The sequence below is a fragment of the Pelobates fuscus genome, chromosome 5 (assembly GCF_036172605.1).
Source record: "Pelobates fuscus isolate aPelFus1 chromosome 5, aPelFus1.pri, whole genome shotgun sequence".
Classification (NCBI taxonomy): Eukaryota; Metazoa; Chordata; class Amphibia; order Anura; family Pelobatidae; genus Pelobates; species Pelobates fuscus.
Window position 1 is genome coordinate 14,388,058 of NC_086321.1, and position 14,546 is coordinate 14,402,603.

The window sequence follows — 14,546 nt, forward strand, 5'->3', positions numbered from 1 at the left end:
GGGGGCGTGTGGCGTCATTTTGGGTAGTTAGTGATGTCAGACTTGGGGTCAGGTTCAGGGCATTTTTTTATGAAAGAACATTTCATTAGAGCAGTTTCTCATGGGCTAGCTATGGGATACTTTGTTTCATGTTACAGGAACTTGACAATTCCGGTGTTAGTCATATCCTTCTAGAAAATACATACAATACATTCTCTTTCTAATATTCTAAATGCTGTTAGGAAAATCTGTCATATAATGAAGTTAAATGGAGTTAGTGCAAAAATTTAATAAAGGTTTACCGTATATACTCGAGTATAAGCCGACCCGAATATAAGCCGTTGCCCCTAATTTTTCCCCAAAAAACTGGGAAAACTTATTGACTCGAGTATAAGACTAGGGTGGGAAATGCAGCAGCTACTGGTAAATTTCTAAATAAAATTAGATCCTAAAAAAAATATATTAATTGAATATTTATTTACAGTGTGTATAATGAATGCAGTGTGTGCGTATGAGTGCAGCGTGTGTGCGTATGAGTGCAGTGTGCGTATGAGTGCAGTGTGCGTATGAGTGCAGTGTGCGTATGAGTGCAGTGTGCGTATGAGTGCAGTGTGTGTATGAGTGCAGTGTGTGTATGAGTGCAGCATGTGTATGAATGCAGTGTGTGTGTATGAATGCAGTGTGTGTGAGTGCAGTGTGTGTGTGTGTGAGTGCAGTGTGTGTGTGTATGAGTGCAGTGTGTGTGTGTATGAGTGCAGTGTGTGTATGAATGCAGTGTGTGCAGGGCCGGTGCAAGGATATTTGCCCCCCCCTCATATGTCCTGACCTCCCCTCCTCCTCCCTCAGTGGTCCTTACCTCCCCACCCCCGTGTTCCTTCACTCCCCTCCCCCAGTGGTCCTGACTCACCCCTCCCCTCCCCTAGTGGTCCTTACTTCCCCCTCCCCTCCCCTAGTGGTCCTTATCCCCCCCTCCCTCCCATAGTGGTCCTTATCCCCCCCTCCCTCCCATAGTGGTCCTTATCCCCCTCCCTCCCATAGTGGTCCTTATCCCCCCCTCCCTCCCTCCCATAGTGGTCCTTATCCCCCCCTCCCTCCCATAGTGTTCCTTTTCTCCCCCCCTCCCTCCCATAGTGGTCCTTATCCCACCCCCCTCCCTCCGATAGTGGTCCTTATCCCCCCCTCCCTTCCATAGTGGTCCTTATCCCCCCCTCCCTCCCATAGTGGTCCTTATCCCCCCCTCCCTCCCATAGTGGTCCTTATCCCCCCCCTCCCTCCCATAGCGGTCCTTATACCCCCCTCCCTCCCATAGTGGTCCTTATCCCACCCCCTCCCTCCCATAGCGGTCCTTATACCCCCCTCCCTCCCATAGTGGTCCTTATCCCCCCCCTCCCTCCCATAGCGGTCCTTATACCCCCTTTTTTTTATTATTATTTTTTTTTTTATTATTATTATTATTATTATTATTATTATTATTTTTTATTATTATTTCTTATTTTATTTATATTTTTATTTATTTTTCGTCCCCCCTCCCTGCTTGATACATGGCAGGGAGGGGGGCTCTCCTTCCCTGGTGGTCCAGTGGCAGTTCAGTGGGGGGGAGAGGGGGGCTGGCAGAGCTGTAACTTACCTTTCCTGCAGCTCCTGTCAGCTCTCTCCTCCTCTGCGCCGTCCGTGCAGCTCCTTCTATCAGCTCACAGTGTAAGTCTCGCGAGAGCCACGGCTCTCGCGAGATTTACACTGGGAGCTGACCGAGGTGCTGAACGGACGGCGCGGAGGAGGAGAGAGCTGACAGGAGTTGCAGGAAAGGTAAGTTACAGCTCTGCCAGCCCCCCTCTCCCCCAGTCTGTATTATGGCAATGCAAATTGCCATAATACAGACTCTGACTCGAGCATAAGCCGAGTTGGGGTTTTTCAGCCCAAAAAATGGGCTGAAAAACTCGGCTTATACTCGAGTATATACGGTAATTAAGGTTTTTAATAATTCTACATCAGTATTAGTTTAGATTTTTTTTATATCAATTTGTTTTATTAACATGTTATCATGCCACAGTTTCTTAGTAAAGTTAGAATTCCAGATATAACTGGCGAGATAAATGGAATTTACACTCACTACTCCCTTTTGGCTGCTTGGTCTAACCGTTTGCGATACCCGTTTCTACTTTCTATGATTCAAGTTTTGTGAATGTTCAAGCCAGGGATCTCTGTCCTTCTAGGCCAGGGCATCTCCAGATGTTTTGGACTACATCTCCCATAATGCTTTTACAGCCATATTGCTGGCAAAGCATCAAGGGAGATGTAGTCCACAACATCTGGAGAGCCGAAGGTTGCCTACCCCTGTACTAGGCACTCATACATAGCTGTTTGAAGTGATCCATGAATCCCTGATATTGTTTCATGGATACATAAAGTACTAAATGGAAGTACACTAGTTTTTTATATCCATAAAATGTTTACTTATGTTCCTATATTAACACATTCTGTTCGTTTCTGTGTGTTTTGTGTTTCTTTGCAGTTAATGTTTCAACTCCAGTAGTACTTCCAAAGCCAGCCACTATTTCTCCTACACTAATAGCAGATCTGCAAGGACTATCGCTTTCCACACCTTCTCCTGTCATAAATGTAAGCAATTCCTAATTATTGTAATAAATAAATGTAAGCAATTCCTAATTATTGTAATAAATAAATGTAAGCAATTCCTAATTATTGTAATAAATAAATGTAAGCAATTCCTAATTATTGTAATAAATAAATGTAAGCAATTCCTAATTATTGTAATAAATAAATGTAAGCAATTCCTAAAGATTGTAAAAAAAAAAAAAAATGATTGTCAGCCATTCCCATCAGGTTTAAGGGACTTGCTCCTCCCAAAAACATCCTTTTATAAACTAATCGTTGATCAGCCAGCAAGCGTAAGATTTCATTCTCTTACTGAGCGCCCCTTGAAATCTTAGTGGAAAATAGACACCAAAGATGCTTTAATGTGTTGAATAGAGGATCAAATATAAAAAAGGTATTTTAGCGGTAAGTTAGTGGACACAGAGCTTATTACATGAAAACTAATGAAAGAATTGTAAAATATCCCATTATCAATTAACAATTAACTGGTCTGGCCATTCCCTCTGATTCGTTCACTACCCTGGATGTAAATTCACAGACCTACAAATGGCACAGAAATAACAATCAGTGCTTAAAATACCTATCTGTATTAGTGAAAACAGTTTTTTGTTTCTTCAGGGAGACACGGGGTAATTGTCTCCAGTTTATATTGGTCTATGAGATTCTACATGTTTCAAACACTTTACACAGCCTTCTTTGGCAGCAGTCTCATACATATGTGATCAGTGGTAATGTTGATTTGAGGGACCAATTTGTGTAAATGGATTTTGTACGTTTAATTAGGTTGCCAATATAAGTTTTGTAGGGCATGTCCTCAATGAATGAAAACACCAGTTTGAGTTGTGCTAGCCATTTAATAAAATAGTTTATAGATTAAGAATCCTGCATGTGGTATGTTGAAAAGAAATCCCCTAAATGCAAGAAAAGACCATACAAAATCTGTGTCTTTCAGCGTTCCCTATTTGCATAATGTGCGCAATAGCTGCAAAATCGGAAATAATATTCCAAGTCTTTTTTTTTTTTTTTTCTCTCAACTTTTTTCCTTCAGTGAGAGAGAAAATGAATTTAACTGTAGGGCACATGCCGAACTAACACTAAGAAATTAATTTATTACTGAGCGGAGGAGAGCTTGGAGTAAGAATAGATGAGTATATGACCCTTATATCAGAGAAATGTAGCAGCCACTTATCTTGGAATATGTCAGACAGTCTATTATTCAAATCATTCAAGACTGTAATTGCATACAGCTCCTATAAAGCCTATCAATAAAGCCTATTGCTCTAAATTCATAGCGGCTGCGCGTTATTCAAAGTATACTTTGTTCCTTTGTTTCATCTACTTGATCCGTAAATGAAGATTAATAATGGCGTATAGTATCACAATACCGCTTTAGAACATCCCATGTGACCCCTGGACCGTCGGCGAGACCGGCGCTGTTACATAAAACAATGCTTTTCAGGCCCATTTTGTAGAGATCGGGTTAATTGTCAAGAAATAGAGGAGAAAATATGTTTAAGTGCTCTCGACTTTTTTTCTTAATCCAATCAACCTCGGTTTTTTACTGATTGAAATGTCACAGAATATGGGTTTTCATGCATGCCTTAGTAAATCAGTTAGCAGATTATTCAGGCAGTTTAAGGATTGAGACGCGCCACGCAGCTCACAGCTTGGTTTCAGCTGTTCTATAACCCTGCAACGCTACGGTGACTTTCAACTAATGTATTCACCTACGGCCTAAATCTTGTCATTATATTACCTATAGAATTCAGCTGTATGCATCAGAATGCAGGCATAGTGAGACAGTATAACTTACAGGTGGGTATCTATCTATTTACGGGGTCTGTGTACATTTGTTTGTGTCCATTCATCTATTGCACATTGCTGTAAATGGAAGTACCCTCTGATTAAAGCTCTGTAAGACACTAGCCTTCAGTGAGGGGCTTCATAATGAATTTGTTAGAGGGTAAAATGACCCAGCGGCACATCAAGACATGTTCTTGGTATCTGGTATATCTTAACTAGTTTCTACTGCTAGTTCACCAAGCGTAGTTTTTACAAATTAAGGTAAGGATTCCTCTACTTCTATTGCATTAACCAATTTGAGTTTAATCACAGTTTTTAAAATCTTTAATATTTGGATTGGTCATGCCCTGCTTCTTTTCTGCTTTGTAAACATTAACAAACTGTCATCCAGATACTACGGTAAGTCTAACCTTCATCATTCAGCAGTGTCTCTGGTAAAACAAAGGACAGGACAGCAGCTCAGGCGTTGTTAAGAAACATAGAATGTGACGGCAGAAAAGAGCCATTCTGCCCATCTAGTCTAACAAAGAGAAATAGAATTTGGGGTGCAACAGTGCTACAGTACTGGTCACAGAGGTGAAGGGAGCTGCACACCTGAGGGGAAGGGCAACCCTCAAACCCTTCAATACATCTGCCCATCTAGTCTGCCTAATTTTCTTAATGCTTTTTTTTCAAAGTGTGAATTAATTCCCTGAATATTATCATTGTCTATCGACCATTCTTGTGGAGGATTAACTTCTTGTACGTCATTGTGTCCCCCGACCTATCTGGACTGATTTCATTGCTAAGTACACAAGGACCTGTTGGAGAATGTCTTCTTTTTGCCAATACTACGTCACAGTCGTGGTTACTTGCTAAACTCTGGATTGTTGGCAATTCACCTGGGAAATGCAATTTTAAGACCAAAATGGATTAGCTGGAAACATTTAGAAAATTCTGAATTTTTAAAGTTTACCTGTTTTGGCTAAATGTTATGTTGTGTCATACGTTCCAATTCTGAGATGACTATTCAGGAAGTAGAGAAGGAGCATTGTAGAAGATTGGATATACCAAAAAAAAACCCTCTACCCCTTATCTATAATAATGTTATTTGAATGGCTGCTGTAAGGATGTGTCCACTACAGTTTATTAGGCTATTTACAGTGCCCCCTACTGCCAACAGAAAATGAGGCTTATTTAGTGTATATATTTGACGGAAATAGTAGAAAATGTAAAAATGTAAAATGTTCAGACTGGGACACACTCGCATATATTTTTAATAGTGTTGCTGCTGAGATTAACTTTTTAAAGTCAGAGGAGATGTGATTTATACGACACTGATCCTATAATGTCTCTTATAGCTCCAGTTATAACATTCTGTACGGAGGGACATCATGTAACATATACAATGATGGTGGTTATGGTGCTCGTAGTTTCACAGCTCTGGAATTTACAGAGAACATTGAAAATCGGCTAGAACTTGTAGTAACCTTTTTCCCATTTATATTAAAGATTTAGAAAAGAACATTAAAATTCAGTCCAGACAAGGCAAAGCCAGGGCAAATGATGCAAACGGAGAGAATTAGAAACATTGTTTTATTTCTCGTCTTGTCTGTATGCTTTCTCTATGCCAGCAAACGACATAGCGTAGTGAATGATTGACAGGGAGCTAAGATGGGGGCGCGCAGTTGTGTAGATTTCTAGATCTTATTTGTTTAATATGGTATAAGTAAACCGAATATTAAATAAACCTGCAAAGTGACGGTTCCCCTTTAAGTGTATAGTGTATCAAGAATTGTGGCTTTTTGAAATTAGGGCAGGCGTTATTTTTGTCCTCTTTATTTCTTGAGAGTTTTTAGAACAAATCCTTGAGTCCTGTTTCATGGTAGATGTTCAAAGCTTTAGCTCGTTTATAAACGAATTGATTTATCCTAATCAAAACCTTTTAATCCAAATCTGAGCTAATCATACCTGGTATTAATTAATAAAGGGTGTTGATTAAAATGATTAATTTGAAGGAATCAATTTGTGGATGAACCAAAGTTTTCCTCATGTCTAGATTTGTGGCTTACATTGTGATATCTTACTATCCAGGTTTAATTGTCAGCCTGGGTTCGTCATTGTGCATTGCAGCTGTAATATTAATGCAGTTCTGATCATTTACATTGCCCTAGCCATATTTCCTCTCTCACACTGAAATTAGACGTTTTTTCATTTTTAAAATTGTTTGATAAAAAAGATTGTGTGTCATAACCTCTGTTCGTTATTGTGTAATGCCTACATATACATGATTCCCATTTTTCAGTGCATCTCCTGGTTTACCTTTGCTCTATGGAGATTGCCAACCATTTAACCAAAAAAACATGGCAGTTCTTAATAGTTAGTATGCGTTCACAAATCTTAATATCTTGAGGAAGAACATGGTGTCTACAAATAAATAAATAATTCCCCCTGGAATGGTTTTATATCGTCAAACAGTGCACAGTCTTAGCAGACATGCTGTGCTGCTGACTAAAGACAGGAGATGCATTACATTAATTAATATTTTCATTTTTAACCACCAAGCCGTGTTCAATATTTAAAGCCACTTTTTATTCCCCTCCACTCACGCCATATACACTGTATCCCCAGAACCAGTGTTTATCCCTCTGGAAATGGATACGTTCCACATTTCTTACTGGCAAATCCATGGCATATTTCTCTTGCTATATCTATATGTAGAGCTTAATTTTGTGATTTTTATCTCACACCATCTTCAGAAAATTAGAAGACAACAAAGTTTATTGCACAAAAAAAGAAAACCACAAAAAGGCCATTCATATACCTGGCAAAACATAAATGTTTACATCGTGCTCTTCTGAGTCATAACTGCATTTTATCCGCTTTTTAGATAATAATGAAACATTGGTGTTCTTGGTCTTTTTGATTGGGTATACATGTGTGTGTACATCATTAGGACATATAAATCTATCTTGTAAATGCATGTTGTGGTGGATTGACAGTTAGTGATATTGCAAGTATGACTGTAACTGAATGCTAGCAAAAGTAGGAAGTTTATTAAGAATGTTGGGGAGTTATTTGCAATCAGTGATAAAATGCTTTGCTCTGTCAATCTCCATCTGGCTGCGTGTATTGTGTTCTGTAACAGAATGAAATGTCTGTATTGTTCATAGAACATGTATATTGGTTCCCATGCACCCTCTCTTTTGGTGTTCTCACCTGTTTCTTGCACGTTTAAACACAAAAGAACTAATAAGTGGCATTCTAATCTGTTCTGGTCGTGTCATTAAGCGTTTGCTCCAATATATGTAGCTGTTCGTCTTGGAAGGTAACTGTTACCTCTTCACATCTTTAGCAGCAATCAGACATGGCATGGGACATATTCATTGACCCTCTGCTTTTCCAATGCTATCATTCACTGGAATAAAGGTAGCTCGATCTAGACAAGAGACTCATTTCAATTCTAACAATGGTAATTAAAGGTTAATTCACCGAGTCAGAATTAACCAGGAAAAATACAAATGATCGTCTAGCAGCTGCCATTATAATACAACTTTAAAATAATACAATTATGCAATGAATTTGAGTAAGATAGAAAAACAAACCGGTAATAACCTGACAGCATTGTTCCATGGGTAATTGCGTTAACAAGGATCCCTCCAGTAATAAAGGTGGTGTAATATCTATCACGGGAGGCTATGTCCTCTTTAATTGGTAAATGGTAACGCTAAGACTCATTCTTCAAATTCATTTTTATTACATCTTGTTTATCTTTGGAAGCTAGCTGTAAAGTGTTACTCCAGGGACCATAACCACTTTAGTGATTTGCAGTGCACAAGGTGCCTGGAGTTTGTGTGTTCTGCATTTTCAGTATGGAACGCTGCAGTAAGAGAGCTTAACTCCTTTGCTGTTGGAGGGGTAACTCCACCTCTTGCAGTGTCATTGGCACATTATTAGTCAGTCAGCGTTCCGCTCGGTAAATGTAGCAACGGGCATGTTTCTATATATTTTGCAGAGGCACATCAGTGGCCATAGAGGGCCCTTGGTAGAGATCCATGCAAGAAGCCACAGTGTTGCAATACAAATTTACCCCATTACTGGGAATAACAGCAGAGTACACCTGGTGGCATAACCACTACAGAAAGCTGTAGTAATTATGGTGATTTGAGTAACTCTGCTATAAAAGAATTGAGCAGAGATCGGCTATGATTTTCTACACATGCTTTTGGCTGTGCATGAATAGTGCTGCCCTTCATTATGTGGAATTCCAGGTAGCAAGTTAATCAATGAGGAATCCCAACGGACCTACCTGGATCAGTCAATAGATTTCCCTCCTGTGAATGAATAATATGTATTACTGGGCAGTACCTTTCATGTGTATGCAGTTAGTATGAAGAAAATGTTTCCAGGATGCAGTGTGGATCTATCCCATTGTACAGCGCTACGGAATTTGTTGGCGCTATATAAATAATAAAATAATAATAATAATCCACACTACATAAAGAAGGGAGCCAGCCGTGAAGATAATGGGTAACACGAAATCCAGCCATTTTGGAAGGTGTAAGAACGTCATAGTTTAGAGGGTCCTAAACCTTCAGTTCTGACCCAAAACAGGATCCATGTGCTTTTTTCAACTTTTCTCAGCTGGTTAGAATCGACACCTCGTAGTCCTCTGGCCCCATGCATTAGCCTTCATAACATTGGTTACTGTAGCATTTCCAGTGGAAGCTTGTCCATAGGCAGTGCATTCTCCGAGGTTTCATTGGAATACAAAAATAAACTGTTACATTGGCTTTGTAAGAACTAATGATAATGTTACAAATACATAGTCCTACAGTTTCCTCTGCCTTTTTTAAGGCTGGAGATGCTGCTGCAAAGCTGAACAATATGTTAAGATGTTGTTGTTTTTTTTATTTTTATTTTTTTTCAATGCCCCATTCTTTAGTTATAGATCCCTCAAACTTGCTGAGTGATCGGCCTTTCAGGTCTTGGGTGCCCTAAAAGATAGGCCTGGGTATTGTCCTTGGGAAACAGCAGAGAGCAGAGGGTGAGATCAGACCTCATTAATGTGATTACAGTTTCCTTATTTCCTTAAACTGAACCTGTCCAAAACAGACATTCTGGTCTTCCCTCCCTCAAGTATTGCTACTCCCTTGTCTGTTTCCCTCCTAGTCAATGGCGCTACCATCCACTCTCCCTCTCAGGCTCGCTGCCTAGGTGTTCTTTTGACTCTGACCTCCTTCACCACTCATGTCCAATCAATCGCCAAATCCTGCCGCTTCCATCTCAAAAACATTGCACGCATCCGAACCTATTTAACGCCTGATGCATGCTTGTCCATGCCGCTGTCCTCTCTCGCCTGGACTACTGTAATCCGCTTCTCAGTGGTCTTACATGTTTCCTACTTGCCCTGTTACAGTCTTTAATGAATGCTGCAGCGAGTCTCATCTTCCTGTCCGCCAGCACCTCCCACACCTCCCCCTTTGCAAGTCCCTACATTGGCTTCCCGTAAGATATAAGATATAGGACTCAATTTAAGATCCTGATACTTGCTTACAAATCACTACACAATGCTGCTCTGACCTATTTATCCTCACCAATACTCAAATATGTCCCATCTAGGCCCCTACACTCTGCGAAGACCTATGTCTAACCTCTGTCCGTACTCCTATGTCTAACCTCTGTCCGTACTCCTATGTCTAACCTCTGTCCGTACTCATTTAGGGGTGATTATTTCTGAGGACTTAAAGGTAGGCAGACAATGTAATAGAGCAGCAGGAAATGCTAGCAGAATGCTTGGTTGTATAGGGAGAGGTATTAGCAGTAGAAAGAGGGAAGTGCTCATGCCATTGTACAGAATACTGGTGAGACCTCACTTGGAGTACTGTACACAGTACTGGAGACCATATCTTCAGAAGGATATTGATACCTTAGAGAGAGTTCAAAGAAGGGCTACTAAACTGGTTCATGGATTGCAGGATAAAACTTACCAGGAAAGGTTAAACGATCTTAACATGTATAGCTTGGGGGAAAGACGAGACAGGGGGGATATGATAGAAACATTTAAATACATAAAGGGAATCAACACAGTAAAAGAGGAGACTATATTTAAAAGAAGAAAAACTACCACAACCAGAGGACATAGTCTAAAATTAGAAGGACAAACGTTTAAAAATAATATCAGGAAGTATTACTTTACTGAGAGGGTAGTGGATGCATGGAATAGCCTTCCAGCTGAAGTGGTAGAGGTTAACACAGTAAAGGAGTTTAAGCATGCGTGGGATAGGCATAAGGCTATCCTAACTATAAGATAATGCCAGGGACTAATGAAAGTATTTAGAAAACTGGGCAGACTAGATGGGCCGAATGGTTCTTATCTGCCGTCACATTCTATGTTTCCTATGTCTAACCTCTGTCCGTACTCTTATGTCTAACCTCTGTCCGTACTCCTATGTCTAACCTCTGTCCGTACTCCTATGTCTAACCTCTGTCCGTACTCCTATGTCTAACCTCTGTCCGTTCTCCTATGTCTAACCTCTGTCCGTACTCCTATGTCTAACCTCTGTCCGTACTCCTATGTCTAACCTCTGTCCGTACTCCTATGTCTAACCTCTGCTCGTACTCCTATGTCTAACCTCTGCTCGTACTCCTATGTCTAACCTCTGCTGGTACTCCTATGTCTAACCTCTGTTCGTACTCCTATGTCTAACCTCTGTTCGTACTCCTATGTCTTACCCTGTGTTCGTACTCCTACCTCTGATGCTCACCTTAAAGACTTCTCTAGAGCTGCACCCTGATTCCTCTCCTGAAACTGTCATCAAAGCAAAACATTAAGCCCTCAATGAATACTATTCTAGCAACATACTTTCATACCCTACCCTTACCTTTTGTGTCATTATACCCCACTCCCTCGAGCATGTAAGCTGAGCAAAGCCCTCCATCCCTCTGTTCCTGTGTGTCCAACTTGTCTGGTTACAATTACGTGTTTGTTAGGCCACCCATTGTACCGTGCTACGGAACTTGTTGGCGTTTTCTAAATAATAATAATAAGGTGCGTGCCAGAGGACAATGAGCCATGCAGAATGGCTTCTGTGAAGCCAGCTTGTCAGCTTTACTGCAGTCACTGAATCCAGAACCTAGTTAAGCCTAACCACAAAATAACTGCGTTTTATTCCCACGGAACACCGGGAAATATCTGTCAGGGAATTTCCTGAAAGAGATCAGTCTCCGCACAGTCCACAATGTAAGGACTCAATACAGTGCTGACAGTTGTAATAGCACTTGGTCAACAGACATTCATAACAAGATGAAATCATTGTAGATTGCCTGCGTACGATTAGCACACTGACATATATGTTTCTCCCTCTAAAGCTGTCTCATAGCAGGGTGTGATGGCGATATTAAAAAGTATTAATGCCCATAAACCTCAATCAGAAATGTATATATATTACACAAGATCCAGCGCACTCACCTATCCACTAAACAGCAACTTCAATGTTGAAAGATTTTATTTATTTTTTTATTTTTTTAAAAACACCTAATTTAGGCAAAAATAATAGGGGTATAGTTACATGATATGATCATACATTGCATAAGCCTGCCACAACGTCAATGTACCCCATCTTTGGCAGGTCCTAAAGTAACAGCCTAATGTCTGCTCTTCTGAGATTAACCCACTAACTTGGGGAAAAAATTCCATCCGGGGCTCTCTGCAGTACAAGGCTAAATAGGGCCCTGGGATGAGGCACCTGTGACACTATATATATGGCCTCACAGGTGTTGCGTCCAAGTTGCGCCATATTTATTTAAATATAAAATCTGAAGCAGCCAAGATGCACAGCGCAGTGACCCAGATCTGTTAATTTGTTGATCTGACCGCCTGATTGTAACCGGATTTTTGTGCTTAAAGCAATAATAAGTGAGTGTTTATTTGCATTTGTCCATGTGTGCGGCCACGATTATATACCTGCCTAAATAAGGTCACTTATAGAATAATTTGAACAATATCCATCATATTGAACTTGCACAAGGTTACTGTTACCATCTTTCCTCTAAACAGAGCAGCAATACAGGGGCTGACGATTTAACATTAATTGGCAGGCTTTTATTTTTTTCAGCATACAAAATGTACTTTTGATCTTAAGCAATCTTATTTTTGTCGCTTTGATTTCGAGGTTTTACACTGACAGCTGCTCACAGTGTATTCTATGGTCACGTCTGCTTATAGAAAATAATATGCACCTTAATACATTTTTTTTTTTTTTTTTTACATCTGTAGCCTAAAATAAGTGTGCGCTAATGTTGTCATGGAAACCATTTAATGGATATTTTTTTTATTCTCTTTTAGCAGATTTCACGTGCTATATCTATGTAAAATAAAAGCGGGGAAGGTCGGATGTGTTATAGTTTTATGTATTATACAGTTGTTTGAAAAAGGAACGGATTGAAGACGATTTAAATAATGCAGTTTGCGTGTTTTATAGGAAAACACGTTTCCCATCATGCTGTTTCTAACAATATTTTGGAATTAGGAGAACCAAGAAATAGCATTTAGGCCCCCTTCGGTGTGGGCAGTTGATAACTTTTCATTCATAATTAGTTCATAGAGAATCGAGAGACATTCCAGGGAAATTGAACTGTCAGTGGCTAGAAACAAGCGTTTGACCTCATCACATTGAGTGGGGCCCATCATAATTTGTTCATTTGGTCCCCATCAGCCCAGCCTCATCTCTCATACGGCACCTCGCTGACCTTCCCTCTCCAATTCCGCGCAGTTCAGCTTTAATTATGACTCAGCAGACCCGAAGAAATATTGCCGCCTGCTCTCTAAAACCCTGATCTGCCACTCACCAAAAGATTGTTTTTTAAGCGTTCATAAATGCCCGCAGGAAATGTTGCTCTGTGTCCCGTACAAGAAGCAGCTCCTTTGGACATGTTTCTTCCCTGTCTTCAGAGTGTGTCTTCATACATAACAAAGCCAAATAGAAATTGTCCTGGCACTGAGCTGTTGGATTGTTTGGCTGAGAGAATATGCTTTTTGTTCTCTTTGTGGTAATTGATCTGTTAGAAAGGTACAGTACAGGATAAAATTGGAATCCGTTGGCATTTTATCCAGAGAAGTATTCGGACCACTTTAAAATGAATCCATACAATTTGCTTAAAGAAATCTGTATATGTGAAGATATATTCTTGAAACTTGATTTTACTCTTTTCGAAATGGTGTCCACAGCAGAGAAGTGCGTATCAGTGTACTCCGAGAAACCCCATGAAGTCTGATCTGTGACTACATATACCTCCCAAGTGTCTCTATTTAGGAGGAAGAGTCCCTATTTTGGGCCCAGATCTCTCTCTTTTTTCTATGCTAATATCTCTCTTTTGTAGGAGCTCTGTATTGCTCGTATAACAGAGCTCTACAGCAAAATTACTCCAAGCAATGTGTCTTCAGACTACAGCAACTGTGTTTAGAAATCAGTCTGTGTAAATAAGATGCATTGTGTAAGTAATTGTATTTTAGTTGCATAAATTATCAGTCCCCTAAAATTTCTCATAACAGCCTCACCCCTGGACACACTTCCAGGCACACCCCTAAAATTAAAGTGCCAGTTGACCTATTCGATAAACTGGACAACGGTAACGTCATGTGACTGAAACGTCGTCATGCACTGCGATGTTATATTGAAATCTGCTCGTATTTTGAATTTGTGTGCCTAAACGTCTTTTTCTAACGGAGTAAAATTCAATCCATGTGTAACGGATCACCTGGCACCCCGACTGAGTACCTCCGTTAATGGATGCTCCTAGTGCTTCCTGAGAACTCCAAGCACTCTGGCAGACACCACAATCACCGAATCCGAGAAACCTTTTAAATTCTCCCAAGCATTTGAATGCTGTAGACCATTGAATAGGAACCATACGAATAGGCTTGTACTCCTAGCAGTCAACTGGAACAGCATGCAATAAATCCTTCCCCCCAATAATGAGACGACACATCACTTTGAGGGTAAAACAGGAACTCTGGCCTGGCTCATCCAGCCTGGCTTTTATTACACTAATCCACATACAGGCCACACCCAGGGGGAGGCATAAAATAACCAATCACATACATGGTTCAGCCCACACATCCCCTCCCCTCAGATAACATTAAACTCAATTATCCGGTACACTTTTTC

The 14,546-nt window shown here is 40.3% G+C and overlaps 1 protein-coding gene across 3 annotated transcripts in view; it reads left to right on the forward strand.

Annotated features, from left to right (window-relative positions):
• Positions 1–14,546, forward strand: part of AP3B1 (adaptor related protein complex 3 subunit beta 1) — a 206,838-nt gene that overhangs the window by 145,327 nt on the left and 46,965 nt on the right. For all 3 annotated transcript variants that reach the window (XM_063453597.1, XM_063453598.1, XM_063453596.1), the window contains exon 22: positions 2,492–2,598. In XM_063453597.1, coding sequence (XP_063309667.1) covers positions 2,492–2,598 — 107 coding nt within the window. The remainder of the gene's footprint in view (positions 1–2,491; positions 2,599–14,546) is intronic.